Here is a 27394-nt window from a genome sequence, read left to right on the forward strand (position 1 = left end):
CAGTCCACAATTTAAAAATAAAATTATTTTTTTCTCCATTCCCCCTCCCCATCTTTTCTATACCTTCGGGGCATATACATGATATATACTAACTATTAGCGTAATGCACTGTGTGACCTTGTACGTGTGAACTTGTAAAAGCCCCTTTTGAAAAAGTTGAACTTATTAAGTATTCTCGACTTTCCTGATTTCTACCAGGACTGGTATAGGAAAAAATGTAGTACTAAACTCATGAGCTTGTTTGAATAATTACATTAAATTAAACAGGATTCTGCACCTTGTTGAATATTGTAGAGATCAAAGGATACTGGTTTAGGGTGTATATCAGGAAAAGTAAGACATTTGCAATTCATGCCTACTTCTAAAATTCAAGTATTATCTGCTACTGGTGGGTACAGAGGACTATTAAACGAATACATCTTCAGTTCAAAACAGATAACAATACCCTAAAGAATGAAGGTAAATAGTTTTCCTTATTTAAGCATATAACCCACGATTTTTAGTAAATAAAAAATTTACTAGATTACAAAAGAAAATAAAATCCTTCAACTGGGGTGTGTTTAGGGGATGGGATGCAGGGGGGTGGGGAGAAAGGAGTACTGGTGTCCTAATGTCTAAATCAGATCGACTGTCCAATCTGGTTAGTTGCCTAAAACGTCCACAGAAGAATTAAACAAGCTAGAAAAACGGAAAGAGTTGAATTGGGCTGAGAAGGGGATGCTTTGCCCAACACATTCCTTTCATCAGACAGGCTAAGAAGCACCTGGAAAAATTCTCCCTTCTGAAGAGGACAGTACCTGTTCTGCGTATTGACCTCCACTTGGTCAGTCACCTGTCCCAAGGATTCTTCCTCTTGCTTCTGCCGCAGCCTTTCCTGCCGGGCACGGCGGCGCCGTTCCCGGGCGGCCTCTTCCTCATCATCGTCGTTCCGCTGGTAGGCGATTCTGTAACATCACAAAGACAACTTCTTGAGCTTGCCAACTGCCCACCATCTTCACCAGCTTCTTGGAAGGATCGACACTGAGCTTGACTACTTACTGAGCCATAGAGTTCTAAAAGGATGGTTCTGTTCCTTAAGTTTAGAGACCCGATCTGACTAGTTTTTAAACTTTTAAGTATCTGAAAAGCATTAGTCCAATAGCTACAGAGGATAATTTACAATGACCAAATAACAGCTTAAACTAAAAAGTTTACACAAAAGCAACTGCCTTTGGAGACTGTGGGTTAGCATGTTTAGATTTCTTTACTCAGCTGATGATTAGCATGTTAAGATTTAGAAGCAGAAATCCAAAGAACTGAACTGAAAGTACTGAAAACACTTATTGAAAAGATTCAGCATGTTGTATGAATTATTTGTGGATATGTTGTCACAAAGGTCAGAAAAGAATCAAGTTATGTTACCAAACCAGGACTTTGGCATTAATAAGCCAAATAGCCAACTAAACTCCAGAGCAGGATATCCTTTTTACTTGGATTTAATTTTTTTCCTTTTTGTTCAGTTTCGCTGAAGGAAAGTGTTATTGACAACTGATAGGAGGCTTCACAGTCAGTGCAGTGCCCTCTAAGACCGCCTCTTTTGTTCTAAAACTGCTTTAGTGTCCCACTACCCACACGCTGGGCACATCTTGGGAGCCCACAGGTGTGTATTTAGATAGAAACCTAAGGGCTAAGGCCAGTAGAAGAGGCGCAGAGGGTTTCACATGCATATATGGTATTTAGCTTTCCTAGTTTATCAGAAGCAAAGAACTATTTAGGGAAATTATACAATCAATATCACTAGTTAGATACGTTTCCCCTAATATTTATTCCCAAGTAAAGAATCGGAGCTGGGGAACTCCAGATGCTCAGACTCATGAGGAGATAGCCTGCGTGGTCAACCTGGCTGTTTTGGAAGGAGGACTATGTACTGACATACAGAGTGCTGAGAAGGCATGGCAGTGCTGGCTGGCCCAGGGACAAGCTGGCCTGATGGCTACATGGGATGCAATGGAGCTGCATTGTACAGCAGACTGCTTTTTCCCTTGGAGAGTTAACATGCTTTTTTACAGTGTTACTTACATATCTACAAATAGAAATCCAGGTACGTAAACGTTTCATACTTATCAATAATGACTAAGCTAAAATAATTTACAAATGAAAGAAAACAAAAACAGCAGAATCACATAATTTATACCAACAAAACGAACCTAATATGACTGATGGTTTGCTCATGTTCGATTTACAAACTAGGTATTTTTAGATCCAGTACTTTACTTTACCTGTCTTTTGACTTCAATAATACAAATGCTAGGAATGTTTCTGACCTTACAAAAACAAGATGAACAGTTCTGAAGGTTGGTTGGTTTGTTCTTTGCTACTTAAGAAACTCTGACTTCATACTTGCTAAAATGTGCTAGTGCGCGATATTCAAATGCCAATATAAATAAACTGTCACTTAGTAATTCTACAAAGCTGTTTTATTTCCACAAATACGGAGAGAAGGGCGGTGTGATACAGTTAAAGGATAACTAGGTTAATACTCAGAAAACCGAGTTTCTAGAACTGGTCTCTCCCCAGCTTGCAGCCCTTTGATTAACCTGCATTAAACTGCCTTGTCTGTAAGTGGGTGACAATCAAATGAAATCATGGGTGTATTGTGGTAAGGCATACTACAGTGTAGTGTTCTGTTGTTATTAGGAAAGTGCAGTGGAGGGGTTGCTTTGTGAGGAAAGATGAGTTCAATTTTAGACTTGTTGAATTTGAGGTGACAGCATGACATGATTTGAATGTTCCTTTCTAATTCAATCACATTGTAGTTTGCAGTTGAAAGCCCTTCCCAGTGGTTTGGCTTCAGTCTTCAGATTCTTGGCCTCATATTCCTTTGGCTTATTTCTCAGTAGACAGCTTTAACCACAGCAGGGAGAATGAGTCCTTAATGACTGCTTCCCAAGCTAATCAAACAGAAAGTCTTAATTTGCCCTTCTATGTCTCTGGATCAGCTGTGAGGTCTTGGCTATTACTTGGGGCCTTGCTTTTCCAAGACAAGCAAAAGACACATAAAAGCTCCATATGGGACACCCTATGGCAACAACAAAACCCTCCCCGCTCCTAGATGGAATCTCATTTGAAGCCCTTAATTTCCCACTATACTTGAACCTCTCAGAGGTGTTCCTCTCCCTCCTCCCACCCACCCAATGTGCTTCATGGTGGATGCTGTTGACTTTTAGTTCTGACACGACCTAGATATGCCATCTGTCTCAGCCAGGTCACGCTCAGTCTTCCTTCATCTTTGGTTTCTCATTGGAGGCATGGCCTTCCACATTCAGATCACTGACCCTGTCTCTGCTAACTCTTCTTGCTTCATACTACTTAAAATTTATCATCACTTTGCATCGGTAGACTCTTACCTAGGATACACAGTTGCCAGAGCTAGATTTTTGAGGACCTTTTGTTGCTACTAATAAAGAAACATGTTAAAATTGTTTTTCATAGTTAAAAACAAAAAAGGAGCCAAAATGTTTTCATGGCATTTTGAATCAGAATGTGCCCGGCTGCTGGCTCAATAACATATCAGTTGACTTTGTAAGTGAAATTGTGCCCATGCCAAATGACTTGATATGTGTAGAAATTCTTCAGATGTGAGCCTCCCTACTTCAGTCCTCAGAGGGCAGAGCACACAGCGGTTGCTTAGCTTTCAGGCCTCTCCCACGGCAACTACCTTTCATACTACTACCAGAGGTTTATTACTTTTCTTTCAAAATGGAAAAACCTTAGTTGTTAAATTTTTTCTGATTCTAAAGGTAACATGCACTTATTATTTTCTTAAACCAGACATTAAAAAATGTACAAAAGAGAAAGTAAAAGTCAGTTCCCTAATCCACTACTCAGATATGAACATGATTAACAATGTATTCTACCAGAACTTTTCCTTTGCATGCATAGATATTTTAATTTTTAACAAAGTGAGATCATGTTATATATACTACTGTAGAAACCTTCTTTAATTTACCTTATTTATGACTATTTTAACACATTAGCAAAATATAATTTCCAACAGCAACACAGTATTCTATGACTAGATGTACCTAGTGGATGTATGTATAGGGATGTACTATAATCTATTTAACCAGACTTCTACTGATGGGCAGTTAAGGTTTTTCCAAATTTATGTTCTTATAAACAAGGCTGTAAAGGACATCACTATAGATATACTTTTACCACTTGTTCAATTACTTATCTAGGAAAAATTCTCAAAAGTTAGAATTCCTGAGTTTAAGATATGCTCATTTAAAGGCTCTTGTTACACATGGACAAACTGCCCTCCAGAAAGGTATGTAACATCAGCAACGTATGAGTGCTAATTTCACCATAACAAGAATTTATCCAAAAAGACAGATGAGAACACCACATCCTTAATATGTCCACATGATAGCACAACAACTCTGCTTTAGGCTTCAGTTAAAGACAAAATGTTAACATTCTAACTTTTCACACACCAGATTTAAATGTATTTGAAGTGCTGCTGACTAGTAAAAATCATACCTAACCACCCACTGGGTTGTAACAAAAGCATAACAATCCATTTGTTCTTTCTGTGAAACTTCAGCAGATGCTGGCAGTAACCAGTCTACTGTATTGTACGCTATAAAGACAACTGATGTTCCCAGATGATTCAGAAGCAGCAGAGGACTCGAAGTTCCTCGGAATCATCTGAGAAAGATTAAACTATGTTGATTAGAGTTTTAATCAAATGCATTTTACTTAAAAAATGAGTAATCCCAAATGATAATGTAAAGCACCTTTTATTAAATAAAATGTTCAATCGACTTTCCCACCCAGGCTGGGTGTCAGCAGGTTTACTCTGGAGTATTATGCTTTGTTTCTGGGTAATTGCCTTTGCTCATCTCTTAGAGGACACTTGGGGAAAGGTAGGATTGATCTTACTGCAGGAAGCCCAGTGCTGCTGGCAGCAAAATGGCTCATCAGATATTCGGGAGAGAGATGATCTTGTGTGTGTGTGTGTGTGTGTGTGTGTGTATCAGTAAGTGCTGAACAATCTCAGAAGTCCATAATAATTACATGATGTTATTTGATTGTGTCAGTGGTATGAAAAAAGCAGAAAGGTCTGGCTTTTCTTCCATTCCCAGAACCACTGCCTAAATATCCTGGTGTTATATTATAAGAAAAAACAGGTCTATGCAATGGGAAAACGCTCTTGGAATGTTGTGGCTTTCACACCAAAGACTTTTTAAGTCTTTACCACCAGACCTCTACTGCCTCAGTGTATTCAAATAACACTATAATCATGTTACAAGCTGTGCCTTTTAGATAGAAAGTTCAAATAAATAAAAGTATTGCAGACATGGCAAATAATGAAACCACTGAGGACTCAGCGTCTTTACATTTGGCTGGGCCAGGGTCTAAATGGACACTAGATGAGATAAAGAGGAAGTGGCAGAGGCTTCCACAGTAAGACACTGGAGCAAGGCACTAGCTGTCACCTTGCCCCAATGTCCCCCTCACCCCAGCTTCTCCAATAAATATTTCTCAAGACTTGCTCAACACTGGCAAAATTCTTACTGTAATTTCATCTACAGTATAGAGTTTTTTAACCCTGTGTTCTCCATAGTGTGAAGAATGTTACTCTCATTTCCTTTCATTTTGTCTGTTTTTTTTTTTTTTATTTTGCTGTTTTCTGATTTGAGACTCCAGTACATGATCCTTAAAGTTTTCAAGTAAAAATACTGGCAATAACATTTTATTAACAAGACAAGATCTCTTATCAGGAAACCATGTTTAGAAATAGAACAAGAACAAGTAATAACCAGTTTTATGAGGGGGCTGATTTTATTACAAGTTTAAGAGCACTAAAGAAAAGATTTAATTTTCTATATCTTACAGCCATGGTTACTAACATTTAAAGAATGTGAATCTCTTTAAAATATCAAGAAAAATTAAAATATCATGACAGTTGCTTATAGTTTTGTTATTTATTAAAAATGTTTTATAAAGTCTATAAACTCAACACTGAATAAAAAAGGAATCTGTATCTTATAAACCACTGTATTTATACATATTTGCAGAGCAGTCTTTCATACCTGAAACAGTTATTTATCAGACTACAGAAAATAAATTTAGGAATCTCTTCCAGTAACTTCACCACTGGAGAACCACTGGTATATAGAAAGAGATTACGAGTGCCACTGAACAGACTCTGACTTGTCCCCTTCAAGCTCTTTTGCATCCTTTAACATTCCTTGTGCTTGGTAAGCACACATACACAGACACAGACACACACACAAACCCACAGGTTAAGTGAGGAAAACCTCAGAGAAAATAAAAGGCTCAAGGCACTAAAATGAAGCCCGTGTACAAAAGACTTCTAGAGATCCCCCTTCAGATCAAAGTTTCCAAGTCTCTCTGTTTTCCTTAATTATTTCTGCCACACTCCTATATTTTAAAAAGAGAATGTTGCACCTAAAATTCCAACAGAACAAATAAATTCGCTACCTGAAAGAAGGACTCCTACCAGTACTTCATCATTCGTGAATTCACAGTAACTTATAGGCCAGCAGACACTTGGCGAACCCTAAGATCTGCTTTCATCTCCCTGCATCCCCTTGTACCTCTTCTTTCGTGCAAGGAGTCATCCGAGAGAAGGTGGTGCTGGTTGAAAAAGATTCCAGGTTGTAACTGTGACACTCAATCCCAAACACCATCCTGCCCCCAGCTTTCTGCAGCTGTACGTTCTCCACGCAGGCCGGACTCAGGAGGAAGACTGACTGGGGTTCACATCTGCAAAGGACTTCTTAGTCAATTACATTTCTCTGATTTCCATCACTCTTGGTTCTGCCAATGTCATTGTCTTAACCTGGGTCTTAATATGGGATCCAGCTTAGAGTTAAAACCTCATGTGGGTTGAAAATGTGGTCATCAGCTATTAGGAGGCAAAATGATTCATACATACTTTCAGTATTGTTTTCCATGTACCAAAAACCCCAGTGACTTTCTTTCATAATATGAAATGCAAGCGATTCTCCAAACATATCCAATTAGCCCTGTGAATTGCTCAAATGCTCTTAGTAAAATTTCAGGCAATGCAGGAGGGAAAATCCTGACCTGCTGAAATGAATCATATTTGCTCTGCAGATTTATTGTATATTTGAAAGTTAAAAGAGGTTTATAGATACATTCCAGGCTCTTAAATACGATTTTGTTTATATATATGTGGTGTCTGTAAAATGTTGTGGTTTCATTTAATGCACATAAGGTCCAATTCTCAATGTTTTTCCCTTGGATTCCTTAAAAGAAAGGCATTAAAAATTACAGTGGAGGAAAAAATCAAGAAAATAAAAATATTTTCTGGTCAAAATATGTTTAGAAATGGATTAATAGCTAATAGTCAATCGGTCTATTAGTAATTAATATAGGATAGAATGAAAGAAAGCCCCCCTCATTTAGAATATATGTGTGTGTATATATATATATATATTTTTTGTTTCTGATAGGGAAGGTAAAAATATGCTGAATTTCACTGAAGGATTCATTGCTATGTCAGGGGTGTGCCTTTTATGGGAGTGCAAGCATGCAAGGGGATATATTACTCTGAAGAAATTTACCCAGGAAGAGAGGTATGTCCCACCCCATCTCCCTGTACACACACACATTTGAGAATTACTAAGGTTTGCAAACCAGCCACAAATTTTGGTTCTCAACAGTAAGACACTGTGTGCTTGCACACTTCAGTGTTCTCATATATGTTGTCACCACAAGTTATCACCAGCAGCCTACCGTATGCTTTATATAATGGTGACATCCCATAATCACATGAGTTTCTATAACCACAGACCATGGTGGGGAAACATGTCGCGGAGCAGAGTAGAAAGAAACAACATCAGGCAGTGGGAGAAAAACCTCTTCACCTTGCCTCCACACACTCTCGTAGAAGGCTGGTTCTTAGTATCATTATGACTGTGACGTCCTGTCAAACAAACAGATCAGCTCTGATTGATCATGTATGGTTAGAGGGAACTCAGGGAGTAGGGTGAGTTCTGATTCTGACTCAGGGTTGTGTGGCTAGCTAGGGCTTACGGGAACACGGTTCTCAGAATGGTCCTGCTCTGGGACAGGCAGACCCCTAAGCTTAGAGACTCCTTGCTGAATTGATACAGATAGTCATTTGTATCAGGAAATTTTAAAAAGATGAATTCTAACTGTTTCGGGTCAGTATTTTAAATTAAAAAGACGTTTAGCATGAAATATATTGTACCTATGAATGAGTGTATAGTACACCACCACTTAAAAGAAGAATAATGAACCAAACACCCATGTACCTACTACCCAGCTTAAATAGCACCAGCACTTTGAAGATCCTTATGTGCCCTTCCTCAACCCCATTCCTATCTCTTTTTAAATGCCTCCAAATAACCTCTAACCTGGATTTTAACTGTTCTCTTGCTTTTCTTTGTAGTTTTACCCCCAAGGGATGCATTCCTAAACAATTCATTTTTTAGTTTTCCTTCTCGAACTTTATGTAATCATACTATATGCATTCTGTGATTAGTTTCTTTCACCCTACATTATGCTTTTGAGATTCATCTATGTTTATATGAATAGGTATAGTTTATAATGACAGATGAGATACAGGATTTCCCAAACATTTCTTGAGATTATAGTTTGGATGAGATAAATGTCTAACTTTTTATTCAGCTGGTGCCATGTTCTTTTTTAAAGTCCACAGATATTCAGTAGAAATAAAATGAATAGAATCCGGATTATTTCTTACTGAATTGCTATTTTTTCACATTTATTTTTTAAAGGAATAATGCATCTGTTAAATCTACTAAACACAGATTTTGGAGGGATAATTCCATGGCAGTTTCCTGAGATAAACTAAAATCTATTTGTTCTGTCACAAACAGGACCGAATTTGCACCACTCCCACTATCCCACCCTATTCAAACGATAAGCTTGGTCATATACAAACAGTTCAGTTTTTAATTTATAAACGTTTAGAAAGTGTAGGTATGGAAAGAGAAGATTGATGATGGAGAAGATATATTTTACTGCTCACTTGATAAGTCAAGTTAAGCTTTGATTTGAAATGAATGACAAGGAGTAAGAGAAATGTTTGAGTGGCTAGTAAGATAATTAAAATAAAGTAACCAAACTTTCCTCTCTTTTAACTCTGATTTGAAATTCAACTGGTATAAAATGTGACTGATACAGGATAAACCCAATTACTACCTATGTTTTCATAAACATTACCTTTTCTTCATCCCCAACCTAGGATTCTTTGTCTAATAAGAGTCTTAAATAAAATATTATCATTAATAAACTTGGGCTTTTAAAAATGTTGTTATTCAAAAGTAAAATCTGATTTGGGGTTGTTTTCTGACTGTTGTATCTATTAAAGGACAATCTTGGTTTAATGTGCATAGTAGATGTGGACAATAAACCTTGGGCTTAGGTAATTTATTTTCAAGTAAAACATGATAAAACACTTCATCAGGCCTGGGTGCCTATGACTGGCAATGCTGCATTCTGCCAGTTCTTTCTCTTGCATGTAGGTCTGAACATGGATATTCAGCTGATGAAAAACACTGCCTTAGAGCGGGGTGCAGGTAAACCACATGCCCAATGGCCAACTTGGATGCAACTGCGTCTGACCACAGATGTATTAACAAGCAGATTCTTTACACAGTCAAAGACAAACTCCTAGACACAGAAACTTCCATTGCCATCTTCAAATGTAAAAACATGAACTCATTTTAGATGAGTCTTATACTTAGCGTGATCTAGAAATTAAAATATTACCCCCAAATTTGAAATATTTGTGTGATGCAGTACAAAGGTTCATAATTTCATGTGGTGGGGCTTTGAATTATGGTACTGCTATCACATTGCTAAACACTGGACAAAAGAAACAAAGTGATTGGGAAAACAAAAACAAGATGTCCTTAAGTGGAGATTATGAACCTGTGACTAATTAGAAGGAATTCCTGTAAGGGAAAGCGGTATTTCAGACATGCTGACGGAAATGGTACATGGCATGTGGGTACTGCTAACTGAAGTCACATGTCCTGTGTCAGCTGAGAGGATTCTCAGCATCCTCTCTATGCAGGCAGTGCTTAATGCAGGGAAATTTATGGGTAATGGATTTTCATAACAGGGCTTTTATGATCCTCTCCTCCCCCAAAAGTGCCCTCTGGAGCTTTCCTGCTTCCACTCTCATTTTTCTTAATTGGAAAAAGATTTAGTATTCATTTCCTCTTTCCCAGTGTTCTTTTGGCTCAATTTCCCTTGGGGGTGGCATGGCCTCCCATCATTACCCCCCCCACCCCGCTTTTGTCCTTCCTCTCTCCTTCAGAAACAGAAAGCTCAAATACACTGATAGATATGACACTGGAGCATTGTTTCCAGCAACTCTGGTGAGTGAAGGGACTGTTATTCTAACAAGAAAGCATACTTCGGGGTGATTACTACCTCCCCAACTCCAGCAGTATTACACAACCTTACCTAACATCCAGCTGGCTCATAGCTAGAACTGCAGAGTTTTGTTTACAAGTGGTAGCAAGTAGAAAGACAAACCTTGAATAGAGACAGGAAATGGAAAAATGAAAGGCCAAATCCTGAACTTTGGACCTAGGTGAAGAACATTTATTCTTGTAGGGGACTTGGGAGCCAATGGCTGTCAATGGGTCCAACCTCCCTACTGTTATGAAAAGAATTCAAGGACTCTGCTCTGCACTTGGTGGACCATCTCTAAGTCAACAGAAACCTTACCTACGATGGGGCCTGCTCCATGTGGAAGGAATAAAGCAGATACCTATTTGTTGTGATTTGGTAAACAGCCAGCCTGACCAAACCAAACCAAACCAAACCAAATAAAGACCTCCATAGTTAAAGTTAATAGAAGACCCCTATGAAAATGTGAACATTTAAATAGATAAAGTAATATTAAATAACTAAGCTCCCACATTTGTGTGTGTGTGTTAACTGAATTAGATCACCGACAGCTGAAGAATCAGACAGCCGGGGCTCTGAGAGAGAGAAACATGGGCATTAGAGACATTCTTAGATAGCACTTAAATTGCTTGAGGTACCTGTCCTGCAACAGCAGATCGACACCCCAACAACAGAGTATAAACCAATACAATCACTAGTTCTTTAAAATTGTTACCTAGTACAGGAGGCACTGCTTCAGTAGGGGAGATAACTGACTTTACTCTAAAAATATTTTTTTCTAAAAATAAATTACAAAGTTACAGCATTGCGTTGGTTTATAGGTTTCTGATCTCGTGTATATTCCTCTCTACAACCAAACCACTGATCTGCGTAGCACCTAGACTTTGAAGGGAGGACAGTTAAATTCAAGTGGGACATCAGAGTGATGGGCTCTGAACAGCCTAGATTCTGAGGAGGTGCTGGTGGGCGATGTACCAGATATGAATGTGGCTTCTTAACTTACAGAATTGGGGTGCTGGTTGGTAATGCTACTCTAACATGCAAATTGACACCTAGGTGACTGGAATTAATGCATTCATCCAACACACATTTATTGAGTATTTACTCTATTCAAGCCACTGAGGGTGGAAACTAAGGTGAAAACCCTGAAAAGAGCTTATAATCTGGTAGGGAAGCTAAGACAGGTGTAAGAACATAATAATAGATAGAATGCGGTAAATATCATGAGATGTTGATAAAGTGATCTAAAGTTTAGAGGAGGAAGAAGACGATTCCAGCTAAGGGATCAGAGAAGGCTTCGTGGAGAAAGTGGTACCTGAGCTAGATCTTTTAGGATTGGGGCTGGGGGGACAGAAGAGGATCTTTCCACATACAGAGAGCTCCAATAGCAAGGCTGAAGAGTCAGGAAATATGGACATGAGAAAGCAAACAATCCAGTCTGGCCGGTGCTTGGAGTACATGAAAGGTATTAGTGAGGCTCCAGTTGTGCTTGGCACATACAGAAGGACAGCTTCCAGTAACTGGAAGAGTAAACCAATCATTTTACAAAGCGTAAGAGGGGTGCTCCTTCCATTGCGGTGGCCCTACGGAAACACACAGGGAGGATTTTCTAGTTTCAGTCTCCACTCCAGGTGTTTCATGTCACTCTGCAGCTTTCCGTGAGAAATAAACGGCTAGCTACCCAATATCAAGGGCTCCATAAATCTTAGCTGCAAGAGGAGACTTCAGTTCAGCAAATCCTACGATCATTTAGAACAGAAGCACTGTGGAGGATCCTTCAAGAGCAATAAGCTGTGATTTCCAATTTTTCAGAGTGGCATTTATGTCCTTTTTTTTTTTTTTTTTTTTTGCGGTATGCGGGCCTCTCACTGTTGTGGCCTCACCCGTTGTGGAGCACAGGCTCCGGATGCACAGGCTCAGCGGCCATGGCTCACGGGCCCAAACACTCCGCAGCATGTGGGATCTTCCCGGACTGGGACACGAACCCGTGTCCCCTGCATCGGCAGGTGGACTCTCAACCACTGCGCCACCAGGGAAGCCCTATGTCCTTTTTTATTCTCCACTGTCTTGTACTCACTTTGCCCACATAGAGTAAATCAAATTTTTACTTATTCTGCCTGTTAATCAGATCCCAGGTGCAATCCACCACTGTGGCAAGCTGGCAAGATAGTAAAACAACAGAATCATTAAACTAGAAGGAATTTTGGAGGTTACTTTCAATCCATGCTACACACGGTAACCTGGGGTTGAAGAGGTGAAGTGACTCAAGCAACTCCAAAATCAGAACTAGACCCAGGTCTTTAGATCCCACACTTGTTTTCTTTCTAACCTATGACACCGTATCAGCTTTCTCAGGGTGTTCTGTAGACTAACAAATAGCTCCAGTCATCTAAGCCAGGGACTGGCAAACTATGGCTCAAGGGCCGAATCTGGCCCACATTCTGTTCTTGTAAATAAAGTTTTGCTGGAACATAGTCATTCCCGGATTGTCTATGGCTGCTTTCACCCTTTAATGCCAGAGTTGAAAATATATACCATCTAGCCCTTTACAAAAAAAGTTTGCTGATCCCTGATCTCAGCCAATGGTCCTGAAATTTTTTTATAGTGTACTATCAGTTAAAAAATTTAAGCATATATATATATATATATATATATATACACACATATATGCATATATATGTATATATACACACATATACACATATATAGTAACTTATTTATAAATTATATACATGTAGTGCTGTTTAAATGTTTATAGATTTATAACACAGGAAAAAGATATGACAACAAAACAAAACATATTTAAAGTAAGTTTAATTTATTAATGTCCATAAAATCTTTTGTGAAAACTCTTAGTTTAACACACTGAGATAATTTGAAAATCTGGCTATAAGTTCTATTTATTTTGAAATTTGGTTTTAAATGACAGTAATAACTTAATTTTTTAAAAAAGCCCCTAAAAGATATGTAGAGACAAGTGGAAAGAACACATCACTGGCTTGGCATTTGAAGCATGATACTAATACAGTCAATCTGCCCCACCAACCATGCAGTTTTCTGTAAACTTTAGGAAATTTATGCCTGTCCTGATATCAACTAGTTGTTTGTTCAGAGTCATCCAAAGGCAGTTTTACATTTTTAATAAACGTCTAAACTGAGATGTTTTACTTGGGAGGTTTTTAAATAGATAAGAAAATGTTGGTTCCAAGGTGAGGTGTGAAGATCAATACTCTTAGGTAGGTTACATGTTTACATCTGTTTGGACAAAAAAAAAAAAAAAATCACAAAGCAATGGGGTCATTTCCCGAAAGATCTCTCTGCTGCATGAGTTTCTTCTAAAAAGCAGTTATATTCCCCGCTGTTTGTGGACAGCTCTCCTTTGCTGAAAGGCACAGGTGAAGTGCGTGGCTCAGAAGCTAAGCGCTCATACACACAGCATTAGTGACAGCTCCACTGCGTTCTCAGAGTCTCCCTGGGCTCATGTGGTCAGTGTTCCCTTCGACCTGCAGTTTCTGCAGAAATCCTTTTAAGTCCAGAAACCTGAGTCCATTTCATGAAGGTTAGTTTACTTTAAACTAGATAAGCTATACCATCGGTATATGCACTTACCCAGTTACAGGTAAACTGCAAGGATGTGAAAGGACAGGGGCCGCCCTCCCCTCTGGGGGCGGAACGCCTGCTCTTCCCTCAGGACCAGTCGCACATGGTCAGAAATATGGACTTAGCGAAGGTGCCAGGGCCAGAAAGCATAATAAGCATCAGTAGTGCTTCATTTCCAATTAGTTTAACTTCATTTATACTCTCTTGCCTTCTTTTCTTTGACTGTGCTCTCCCCTGCTCTCCATTTTTACCTAGAGGGCTCTTCTTTATCCCTCATGGCCAGCTCATACCTGTGTGAGGCCTTACCAGACGTAATGAAGGTCAACTGGAAGGAACTCTTTCCCTCCTGTGAAATCGTTGCTGTTGTTCCAGGTATTTGTCAATATTGCCTTATTGTTATTTGTGTATCATCCTATCTCTCATACTGTCATGTCTGTTGAAATCAAGAGTCATGTTTGATACATATTTTTAGCCCTCCTCCCCAACGTGTTTGTAGGTATTTGATAAGTATTTTTAGTAATGAATTCAGGAAAGGCATATGGCATAAGACACTGAGCAATGGCTAATTAACAACGATGAAGGCTAATTCAGTTCGCTGGATATGAGGCGAACTGCCTAAGTTCATATGGATTTAACTGAAACAGATATGGAAAGGACAAATAGGTCAACATGAAGCCATTTAAAATTCTTAGTGTCGGGGCTTCCCTGGTGGCGCAGTGGTTAAGAATCCGCCTGCCAGTGCAAGGGACACGGGTTCGAGCCCTGGTCCGGGAAAATCCCACATGCCGTGGAGCAATGAAGCCCGTGCACCACAACTACTAAGCCTGTGCTCTAGAGCCCGTGAGCCACAACTACTGAGCCCACGTGCCACAACTACTGAAGCCCACATGCCTAGAGCCTGTGCTCTGCAGCAAGAGAAGCCACCGCAATGAGAAGCCCACGCACCAAAACAAAGACTAGACCCCACTCACTGCAACTAGAGAAAGCCCGTGTGCAGCAACGAAGACCCAACGCAGCCAAAAAAAAAAAAAAAAAAAAAGTCTTAGTGTCAAATATAGGACAACAATGCTTCCCTAAAGGACAGATCAATGAAAGGTGACTCAGTTTAGTGAATAGGGAAAGGCCAACGATTCTATATTAGGCTCATGAGTATTTACTGAGAAGATGACATTTAAAGTTATTAGAGCATTGTCAGTGGGAGAAGCCACCCCCAAAGGATGTCCCAAAGGCATGTGTGCGGCATACACACACAGTCATTCAGAAGCTTTGTGAGTCTCCAAGAAGGCAGACACTCCACCCTGGTTTGTGAATATGAATCAGGAAACCTGGCTGTGCCCACGGCCATACTGCATTGGCCATGGGACTTGCTCTGACCATGAGTTCCAGTAGCTGAAGCCTGATCGTTCACCATGGGAAGGAAGGACCTCTCAAGTCTGAACTTCAACACTACGAAGTGATGGAACAGAGTCATATTAATCTGACCTGGGAGTGCTAGTGGCAGCTTCCATGCTATGCTTGGAGATAGAAGAGGGTTAGCAAAAAATACAGGAGGTAGAACATCAATACCTCACATTTCTCTCAATTCCTTCCCATCAGAAGTTGGAAACAGCTACTAGTCAAAGCCATCTTGCCAGTGTCTCTGTGGGTAGGTACCTGGAAAATTTAGCTCACTGGCCAAAGATGCCAAAGTTTTAATGCATTTATTGTAAATTTCTTTCTCATTTGAATGCTATTTTCTCTGTAGATGGCACGATGTTGCTACTATGTACAGAAAGTCCCCTTGAGTTTAGAGCTGGAAAATGTATGTTTTCCTGGGTAAGAAGAACCAAATGGTTATGGACAAGAAAGATATTTGACTTTTGAATGTAGTCAATAATCAGGGACTAAAGTCAAACTGAGTCAACCCGTGTTTTCTAGTCTGTTTGTGGATCCTGGCCCGCTTCAAGAGCTTATGTGTGCGTGAGTAAGTGCCCCTGCACACCTGCCATCAGCCTGTCTCTGTTCCTGTCACATCACTGGCCTTGGTGTGGCTCATGAACAGAGCAGAAACTCTTTGTTTTCCTGTTACTCTGGTGCATGCCTTTCCCCCCATAAATCCCTCTTGTATCATCAACCCTTATAAAGTCCTTATATCCCTCTATATTCTCTCTACTCTCACTATCAAGCCTATTATTGGTTTTGGCCTTTTGCAATGTCTGTGGAAAGCAAAAATAATTCAGTACAAGCAAGTTTGATTTAGCTGGTCCTTTAGAAATATTTTCATGTGCTCTAGTCAAAACAGATTCTGTAATGCATGGGGTAAATCATTAAGATAACCAAAAATAGCTAATTTCACTGTATCATGGGCAGTCTTGTCATTTTTACTTCTAGTTCCAGAGTTAGGTTTCTAAATTAGTTTAATCTACTTTGTAGCTAACCTAAACCCACCTAGGGATGTATCCAGAAGCGTCTACTGAAGTGATTTTATTTTATCTCCAGACATCTTAACCACTTGCCCAACTGATAAAGATATCCAAAAAGTGAACAAAAAATAACAGTTCAATTTGGTTATTGAATGACTCAGAACACTAGGTTGACTATTTTTGATCCCAATGTTAGTAGCCATAACCCCCAATAACGTTGTATTATGGTAACATTGTATTATGGGCTTGTGCTCTCTAGAGCTACACTTTGGAACAAAGTGTCCAATGGCCCTTTTCAGACCCCATTTTATTTGACCTCACAGAGGTCTTTGACACTGTTGACAATACCTTCCTTTGTGAAGTTCTCTGCCTACCGTTTATTTTGTAGTTTCCTTTGTGTCTTCCTCAGCGCTAGTCTTTTCTTACTCAACATACTTGCCTTGGGTAATCCCATCTATGTTTATTACTTGTTAGTCAATTTTTAGGTGATGATTTTCGAATTTATATTCCTAGCTCAGGCTGTTCTCCTGAATTTCGAAATGACCTTTCTTCTTTGGTAATGAAATTTCCAGTGAGGAAGTTGAGAGTAATAAGTTATTCTGGACATCTGATTAATCCATCACTCTTCCAAAATTCAAAACTTCTCCCCATGTTGGTACTACACCCTCAGATCTTCTTATTTTCAAAGATGGATGGTTTAAAATACTTTTAAAAAATTCCTCAGTCATATCATCCTATCCTTGCTACAGATAGCAATTTCACAGTTTCAGGATGTGAAGTTGGGTTAATATTAAAAGTCAAATGAAGAAGCATTTACTAACTAAATTAAATATCAAGAGATGAATAAATAGCTTGCATGAACACAGAGAAAACATGAAAAATTTAACTTCATTATTTATGCCTTTGAAATGGAATCACTATTTTTGCTGGCAGAGAATTTCACTCTCTACATGCATGGAAAATAAAGTTCCAATAATACCCATGTGTCTAGAAGTTGATTTTGGTTGAAAGCACAATTCTCTGCTGTTAGGTTTAAAACAACTGAAGTGAATTTACCAACCTGAGAAGAAACCTGTCTAACTCGTTTCATATACATATTGTATTTTCTTTAAAGGTTTCAAAGCGTCAGAAAGAGAAAGAGGCTGGCCCTGCCCACCGGGAGCTGGATGACACAATAGAGGATGCATCCGGAGCAGTGGTTCTCAATCTTGGCTGCACATTAGAATCATCTGGGGGAACTTTTAAAAATCCTTCTGCCCAAGCTGTGCCCCAGATCAATTAAATCAGACCCGCTGGGGTATAATCCAGGCATTAAAGCTCCCCAAGTGATTCCAGTCTGCAGCCAGGTTGAGAAATACTGATTCATGATGAGTGACTGAGGAACAGTTCGGGCCAGATGCAGTCACGTTCAGAGGCAGCGTAGAGTCATTCAGAAAACAGTGGACAGAGGAGTCATGGGCAAGTATTTAGAGATCAGAGTGGAAATAGATGAGGCCCCTTGTCCTCAGGATCCTGAACTTTCTTTTTGTTTCTTTTATTTTTTAAAATTAGGGTACATCAATATTGGCAAGCAGAAAGTGAAAGTTGATATTTTTGTGCAGATAAATGTTTAAACTTATTAAACACTGGTTAAATACACTGAATGGTCTACCCCTTGTTCTCTCCATGACCAAATTTGACTGAGTCTGAGGTCGCCTTCCTTCTGGTGGCAGCCCCTCAACCTCCTTTCAGGATGAAAACTTCACTTCACTCCACATTCCCATCCTTCCTCCATCATGGATGGTCGGTGTCAAGATGATACTCTTAAAGCTCAGCTAAGCTATAAGCGAGAAAACAATTCTTAGTGTCTGTTTTACAGAATTCGAACTGTAAAAAGAGAAAAAAAACTAGTTCGGGAGCCAGCCAAACCAACGAGGTACCTGCCAAACCACACCTTATCCTCCTCCATCAGCAAAAATACCATCCACCGCCTGACTCCTCTTTACCTCACCAATAGGAGCTTGTTCATTCCCTTATTAGGACACTGGCAGTGGTGAGGGAGACTGCTCGTGTCTGAGGCCCAGGGTGGCTTCTACAACATGTGCAGTTCATCAAAAATGAGCAGAGGGTAACAGGCACCGAGGGAGGGGACTGGAAAAATTAAATCCTCGCTGTATGGGAGAAGAATCCATCTTGGTACGCCACAATTATGGTTTTGGATTAAAAAAAATTTTTTTTTACGGCCAAACCAAAAAAACACAATCCTAATATTTTTTTTAATGCATGTTTTTGGAAGGGTATTTTTGAAACTTAGTAATGAAGTCAAGGGAATTTTAAGTTGAATGCTTCCAGGGTGTTGAATATGTATAATCAGTGAGTATCTGGTCTTAACCTTAAGAAGGGCTGGGCTTGGATGGTCTGTCCCAGTTCTAAGCATACACTTGAACCTACAGATATCATTTGCTTTTTTTTTGAACCTGAAGCAAAATAAAAGCCCTGTCCCCCCTTCTGTCTTTCTGCTTCTCACCTGTCTACAGGGGTCCCCTCTCCATACTCTGACCCTTGTCCTACCTAGCTAACCACCTTCTTCCTTTGTTCACAATCTTCCACTGCTTAAACCAAGCTTTTTTTTCTACGATATTAGTACAGCTGGGGGCAGCTTCCAAGTCAAAATGAGATGCTGTCCTGTTACGATGTGTCAGCAGGGCTGTCCTGTTAATCCCATCCTGTTTAGTGGCTAAGCTGTTTTCAGAGCCAACTCAGAAACTCAGATCCATCCAAACAATAATTTGAATCACAATTCTAACTTTCTAGAGTTTATAAAACACTTCCATCAGGTACATGCTCTAATTTTATCTTTAGAATGTCAGTGAGGCAGACACTACTATCATTCCTGCTTCGCAGTTGAGGAAATAGGCTCAGAGAAGCTGAGTGACTTATATTCAGAGTCAGGACATCATTATAATTTGGGACTTTTCTGATTGATGCTCTCTTCCGTCTCAGAGATGTCATAGAATTGTGGTGTTCTGCTCAGATGAAGCTCTGAAGCCTACCAGAGAGAGGTTAAGTCTTCAAGTTCCCCCAAGGACCTTTAAACAAAAGGTGTTTAGGCGCCTGGGAGACTGTAGGAGGCCCCAGGAATCACTTTGTCCTCTGGGGCTGGGCTGCTGCTAACAACCAACTCTGCTAAATTTGACTCTGTGTTAAAGTTGTAAGTTTAACATTTCTAAGACTAATAATCTAAATACAATAGCCATTGTCCGTTTGAAATAATAACATTGGTGACAAAAAAAGAGGAATGTACTAGACCTGCCAGCCTTGACTGTGAATGAGTGAAGCAAACATACAGATTGTTTAAAAAAAAATGAGGAAGCTTATTCAATGGTGATAACTCCCATTTGTGCAGTCCAGGCATACCTCGGAGATACTGCAGGTTCAGTTCCAGACCACCAAAATACAGCAAATATCACAATAAAACGAGATACACAAATTTGGGGGCTTACACAAATTTTGTGGCTTCCCAGTGCACGTAAAAGTTATGTTTACACTATACTGTAGTCTATTAAGTGTGCAATAGCATTATGTCTAAAAAACAATTTAGGTACCTTAATTTAAAATGTCTTATTGCTAACAATGCCAAAAAATTATAATAGTAATATCAAAGATCACTGATCACAGATCTCTATAACAAATATAGTGATAATGAAAAAGTTTGAAATATTGCAAGAATTACCAAAGTGTGACACAGAGATAAGAAGTGAGCAAATGCTGTTGATTAAATGGCACCAATAGACTTGCTCAACGCAGCGCTGCCATAAACCTTCAACTTGTAAAACACGCAGTATCTGTGAAGCTCAATAAAGCGAAGCACATAAAATGAGATCTGCCTGTACTGACTAGGTGTCAGGCAATGGGCAGGATGCATTTCATCTAATCCTTACAATAGCACTGAATAGACACGATGGTTCTTATTTTACAGTCTAGAGGAACAAACCGGGCACAGAGAAGTTGAGTAACTTGCCCAGGACCATACACATAGGATCTTAACTTGCATCTGGCCGGCCCCAAAGTCTGGGCTCTTTGCACAACAACGACATAGTACATCCCTTTCTTTCCAGGACTCAGTTCTCTAACTTGGACAGGGCAGGATTTAGAAGTTAAGATATGGAGAAGTTCAAAATTATTCGAAGAGTTTATTTCTTTAAATTGGCATAAGAAAGCCATGTGATTATTAATAACAGTGAAATGAGAGGAGCTGCCAGTTTTTTGGGTTTTTTTTTGTGGTACACGGGCCTCTCACTGTTGTGGCCTCTCCCGTTGCAGAGCACAGGCTCCGGACACGCAGGTTCAGCGGCCATGGCTCACGGGCCTAGCTGCTCCACGGCATGTGGGATCCTCCCAGACCGGGACACGAAGCCGTGTCCCCTGCATTGGCAGGTGGACTCTCAACCACTGCGCCACCAGGGAAGCCCATGAAATGAGAGGAGTTGCCAGTTTTATGGAAATACCTTTCCACTATGGGGGAAAGGTACACTCATTGCCTCTTTGTAGGGCCCTTAAAGCAATATGTACTCCCCTGGGCTGGTTATTTAAGGTAGAGTCATGAAAGATCAAAGACTCTCACTAGACCACTCCTCTCACCCCGTCCAGCCCTGCTCCACCAGGAGGAGAAGCTTGCTCATCAAGCAGGATCTGATGTCATATTACAGTTGCTGCCAGATTCTCCCACTCAAAGACCAGAGGTTAGAGCTGTGAAAGCACAGGCCGGGAATAACATCCATTAAGTGTTAGCTGGAGAAAGCAAGGGAGCCACCAGGAGCCAGCTTGGAGCCAGGAGCCAGCCATTACACACCCACACAGGGAGGAAGCGGGCTAGCGAATCAACCTCTCTGGCCTCATTTTCCTCATCTGTAAAATGGAGACAATGGTGCTTAACTTGTAGTGCTGTTGAAGAATTAAATAAACTCGTACTTGTAAAGTACTAGCACAGTGCTTGGCACACTGTAAGTACTGTATGAGTGTTAACCATTATTATTATTATTGTTATTGTTACTATTATTATCCTCTTCCTCCTCATCATCATATGGGAAATAGGTTCTGCGCTTAGATGTCTTCTAAGGTATGCTGCTGTTTCCAAGCTTGAAGGGGAGAACTGGGCAGAAACATTTTTCTAACTCAAGGATCTTAAACTCATTTTCATTGAGAATATTAACACCAGAGAAGGCTGAGACATGCAGAACAAATACAGGAAAAAATTCTTTTGTTGTTATTCCCTTATTCCTCCTCTGTTGACTATCCTGTCTCTTTCTTTTTTGAGCAGTGGAGTGTGGAGAGGAAGAGTAGTGGCTAAAAATGTGCAATAAATGTGCAATAAGTGGAATGCCCTTTATCTCTCATTTTCCCTGTCTCTCTCTTAGTCCATGTCACTTCTCATTAAAATGTGGATGGAGGGCTTCCCTGGTGGCGCAGTGGTTGAGAGTCCGCCTGCCGATTCAGGTGACACGGGTTTGTGCCCTGGTCCGGGAAGTTCGCACATGCCGCGGAGCGGCTGGGCCTGTGAGCCATGGCCGCTGAGCCTGCGCGTCCGGAGCCTGTGCTCCGCAGCGGGAGAGGCCACAACAGTGACAGGCCCGCGTACTGCAAAAAAAAAAAAAAAAAAAAGTGGATGGAAATTTACCATCAGACAGCTTTATCTTCCTATGCCAGAAAACACTCATGTCCCAGTGGAAGAGGATAATCCCCTTTTCTATTCTCCTTTGGGGCTGGCTTAACACCCAAACTTAGTGGAGAATTGATGGTTCAGAACTCTCCGCGTGGAGGTTGGTTCTGAGTGTCACTGGAATGGCTTTAGACAGATGGCCTGGCACTGCCCCCATATCCTTCAGCCAGCTGGCATTTTAATTGTACTAGAAAATTATCCCACTTACTGCTTATGAATTAAACTATGCAATGTCACATTAGAGTATTTTAAATCTTTCCGTACTTGTTATGGGTTGAAGTGTGTCCTCTAAAAATGATTGGTTGGTTGATCACCTAATCCCCAGGACCTCAGAAGTGTTCTTATTTGGAAATAAGGCATTTGCAGAGGTAATCAAGTTATGATGGGTTATTAGGGTGGGCCCTCATCCAACAGGACCGGTGTCCTTATGAAAAGGAGGAAATCTGGACATAGAAACAGACATGCATGGAAGGTACACTAAGTCAAGAAACACAGAGAGAATGTCACGTGAATACAGAGGACTGGGGTGACGGATCTGCATGCCAAGGACGGTCAAACTAAGAGAAGCTAGGAGAGAGGCCTGGGACAGATTCTCCCTTACAGCCCTCAGAAGGAAACAACCCTGCCTGTTAGTTTAAGGCACCCAGTATGTAGTACGTTGTTACAGCAGCCCTAGGAAACTAAAACAGTACTCAATTTAAGGATCGAATGGTTCTACTTTGTTAATAATTTTTTCCGACAATTATTAGCACCTTTTACTGTTTATTTAGGTGAGTGGTTCATTACATTGAACTAGTAGCCTATCTGATTTATTAAGATGCCTTCTGTTGTAACTTATAATTTTACTCCCTCATATGTTCAGTTTTCACCTTTGCTGTGTTCCTTTTGCTCCTCTGTTACCTGAGGATCTTGGTTTGAGATTTACCTGTAGCTCTAGGTGGGCTCATAAAACTAGACTTCTTAAGCTTCTAGGTGGAGGAATGTTTTACAGGGTCTCCCTCCCCACCTGCCAGTCTTCAGATCTAAGAGAGTCAGATTTGTAATGCTTCCCCGGGTCAAACTGAATGTTTGAGTAAGGTCAGAAATTAAAAAAGGTATACCAGGGAGGGAGAGTAAGTGGAAAATAAGTCTTTCCCGTAATACTAACTCACATAGGCCTGAGACGGTTCAATCTCTGACTTCAAGGCTGTTTCCCTTGGGGTGAGAAGAGACTGTACATACTTCCTGGGTGTCCTTCACTCACTGAGGTTAAAAAGAAAGCCCCAGTGATGCTTGAGTCTGAGGAGCTTTTGTCCTTTTGTGATCAGGAAGTATCCACTACTCAGCAAACTCCTATCAGAATACCATTTCCACATTATGCCTCTCCAGGATGCATAAGGTTTGCTCAACTTATGGAGACCTCAGCAAACTCTAAAATGCAGAGGTAAGGGCCAGGTTTGTTGCACTTAATTCTAGGAACTCTGTATACTAATATAATGGGTCAAATTGTGTCGTCTCCAAAAATATGTTGAAGTCCTGACCCGCAGTACCTCAGGATGTGACCTTATTTGGAATCAAGATGTAATCAAGTTAAGATAAGGTCATGAGGGTGAGCTCCAATCCAAAATGATTGGCATCCTTATAAAAAGGAGAAATTTGGACACAGAGGCAGACAGAGGGAAGATGATGTGAAAAGAAATAGGGAGAATGTCATGTGAAGTAATGGAAGCATTGGAGCTCTACTGCCACAAACCAAGGCCCAGCTGGGGCCACCAGAATCCAGAAAAGGCCAGGAAGAATCCTCCCCCTGTAGGATTCAGAGGGAGCATGGTCCTGCAGACACCCTGATGTCAGGCTTCTATCCTCTAAAACTGTGAGACAGAGACAATGAGTTTCTGTTGTTCTAAGCCACCCAGTTTGTGGTACTTTGTTATGGCAGCCCTAGGAAATTAATACAACTCATCACAGTCACTCATGCTTTCATGAATACCTGGAAGCTACCTCAGACTCATCGCCTAGACACCCAGTTAATGCCAATAATTATCACTGTTAATCACCCCACACACATTTTTTTTTTTTTTTTTTTGTGCGGTACGCAGGGCTCTCACTGTTGTGGCCTCTCCTGTTGCGGAGCACAGGCTCCGGATGCGCAGGCTCAGAGGCCATGGCTCACGGGCCCAGCCGCTCCACGGCATGTGGGATCTTCCCGGACCGGGGCACCAACCCGTGTCTCCTGCATCGGCAGGCGGACTCTCAACCACTGCGCCACCAGGGAAGCGCCCCCCCCCCCACATTTCTTTGAGCATTTACTAAGTGCCAGGCATTGTGCTAACTATTTTACATATCTTTTCCTCATTTTATAGACAAATAAACTAAGAAACTCAGTGAGATTAAGTAATTAGCTAAAGGGCACATAGTTAATAAAATGATGCGACTAGGATTTGGGTCCAACTTTATCTGGATTTCAAAGTTAATATTCTTTATTTATACTCTCCTTACTTATCAAGCTTACTTAAAGATTGGTGGCATCGAAGTCTTTGGCAAACAAACCCCTACTGCTTACTATATCCTCCTTCACAATGTGTCTGGTTTAGGCCAATTTGGAAAAGTAGTAATTTTATATTTTGCCCCAAGTCTATTTTTAGCAAATTTCTTTTAACTTCAGAGTTATCCAAAGTACAGCAGTATAGGTTATCATTTTTAAGTAGGAAGTAAATGGAGCAATGAAAATCTGAGATGAAGGGCTCCTCTGATTTTTCTAGAGTAGATGGATTTTTTGAACACACGTCAATCACAAACTGAATTCATCTGCCTTTTCCCCCAGCATCAGTTGCTTTTTTGGTGTAAGATATCAAGCCATTTCTCTCCTGGGGTTTTTAGGAAAAGGAGTGCTCAAAGGGAAGGGGAAGGTAGAAAATTTAACACTGCTTAAACATCCACTGTGGTTTACACACCTTCACATAACTAATTCTTTTAATTTTCACTAAACCTGCAAGACAGATACTATAATTTTTTCACCCCACATATGAAGAAACTTAGGCCTAGTGAAATTAAGAGAACTGCTCAAGTCACACACTTAGCAATGATCGAGGTCTAAACACAGATGTGGGAGTCAGGATACCCGACTCTAGTTTTCATGTGCCAAGAATGGGACCATTTAGTACTTTGAAAGGTGGGTCTGGTCAGCAGAAAGAGTATTGAGACACTTTTTCCCAGCCAACAGTGTGTTTAGCTCCAGAAAGACTACTGGAGAAATGGCAGAGGTGAGCGATCAGTTCCTCTTTAAAGCCATCTCTTCTGTTCCAAAAGTTCAGCGTACCTAGGCCACCTTGGACCTTAATTTACTCATTAAAAAGTTGGGTGAACACCATTATTTTCAATTCAGTTCTGAGACATATCAGAATAATTCATTAAGTAGCTATGGAAATTACACAAAATCTATAAATATCATGAAATCATATTAAAGGTAGGTTGAAAAAATTACTTAAATTTTATGTATTTCATGTACTTTTCTCTGGAAACTATGCAAGGTAATTATAAACTATGGCCTTTGGTGGGGTATTGCTGATCTGTGTAAAGAATGTTTTCACTCTTTAAAGAGGAAATGTGGCAAATTTATTTTCTTCTTCTTGGGATGAATATAGTCCTTATTTTATTATACTATTATTTTTTTAATTTTTTTATTTTTTGCGGTACGCGGGCCTCTCACTGTTGTGGCCTCCCCCGTTGTGGGGCACAGGCTCCAGACGCACAGGCTCAGCGGCCATGGCTCACGGGCCTAGCCGCTCCGCGGCATGTGGGATCTTCCCGGACCGGGGCACAAACCCGTGTCCCCTGCATCGGCAGGCGGACTCTCAACCACTGCGCCACCAGGGAAGCCCTGATTATATTATTTTTTATATTATCTCAGTTGCATACAAAGTGAAAGGTACAGTGATTTGGAGAATCGAGTTCTAGAAAAGGTGAGTGTAGACATTCCTGGTAAATATCAGAAAGAAGTCATGGAAATAAAAGACATGGAGAGCTGATGTAGCAGGCAGAGCTAGCCTGGAAGAGGCAAATGTCTAGTGTGGGTTAGGCCCTAAATAGGAATTAATCAGCATAGAAAATATCAGCCTAAAACACCAGGCCCTAAATAGGAATATCAGGACTTGAAAGAAGCATTCTAATCAATGTCTGCATGAGATGAGGTTTACAATAAGGTTACAAAGAAAAAGTGAAAGATCAGTGAGAAAAGTACCATATTTTTTCTACAAGTTTATTGTTTTAAACCCTTCTTAATAAAGTTATCTCCTTTACTGGTTACTTTTATTTAATGTCAGTTGTTTTTAATAAAAAGCAGTCTTAATACCAGTGGAAATGAGTCTTTATAAATCCAGTGGGCTAGAGCAGATACTATCAGGCAAAGCATACTCCTTCACAAGTTGGTTCATGAGTTAAACACCCACCGACCACCTAGTTGCTTCCTTGATTTTACAACCAGAAAAAGTATTTAAGGGCAGAGGAAAGAGGATGACCTGACTGAGCTTCTTAAATACAAACCTAGTTACAACATCACAAACAAATGCCACTCAGATTTTCACTTGTGAAGTTGCATAATATTACAGCCCATGCAAGGATCTTTCCACAACTCTATAAAGAACAAATGGTCTCTCTAAGTTGTTCCTCTGATATTAAATTTTAATCGGGAAAAATAAGGCTATTTAATAATAACTTGCATTTGTTATGTACTTAGTTTTTTCCCGTATACTTTAACGCACGTCATTGTACTGGATGGTCTTACCACTCTGCAAGTTACACCGAGCAGGCATGAGCATCTCCATCTTACAGCTGCGTTGCAGCGAGATGAAGTGGCTTCCTGGAAATCCCAGTCTGATTAGTGAAGGAGCTAGACCAGGATCCAGATCCTCTGATTCCCACCTGAAAAGCCTCTCCTAAACTTCCAGGCTGATCCCTGAGGCAGGCAGCCAGTGTGGTCAGGGTTACCAAGATCATGTAATATGTTCAGTCATTTTCAAACTTCAGTTTGCAGCTTCTGAAATCTACTTAGTAGTTTATGACTAGCATTTTTTAATGATATATAAAATATAGAAAATCAGAGGGCAAGAAACTAAATCACTATATCAAAGAGATATCTGTACTCTCATGTTATTGCAGCATTGCTCACCATAGCCGAGGTATGGAAGCAACCTAAGTGTTTATCAGTGGATGAATGGATATATATATATATATATATATAAATAATATGGAATATTGTAACATATATAAT

The 27394-nt window shown here is 40.2% G+C and overlaps 1 protein-coding gene across 14 annotated transcripts in view; it reads right to left on the minus strand.

The window, feature by feature from the left end:
- The window catches only part of CALD1 (caldesmon 1), a 181323-nt gene that overhangs the window by 35155 nt on the left and 118774 nt on the right, over positions 1 to 27394 (minus strand). For all 14 annotated transcript variants that reach the window (XR_007479356.1, XR_007479358.1, XR_007479357.1 and 11 more), the window contains one exon: positions 798 to 944. Coding sequence is in view for 11 of the 14 variants with exons in the window: in XM_033432405.2 (XP_033288296.1) it covers positions 798 to 944 (147 nt within the window). In the remaining 3 variants the exon portion in view is untranslated. The remainder of the gene's footprint in view (positions 1 to 797; positions 945 to 27394) is intronic.

Source organism: Orcinus orca, chromosome 9 (assembly GCF_937001465.1).
Source record: "Orcinus orca chromosome 9, mOrcOrc1.1, whole genome shotgun sequence".
Lineage (NCBI taxonomy): Eukaryota > Metazoa > Chordata > Mammalia > Artiodactyla > Delphinidae > Orcinus > Orcinus orca.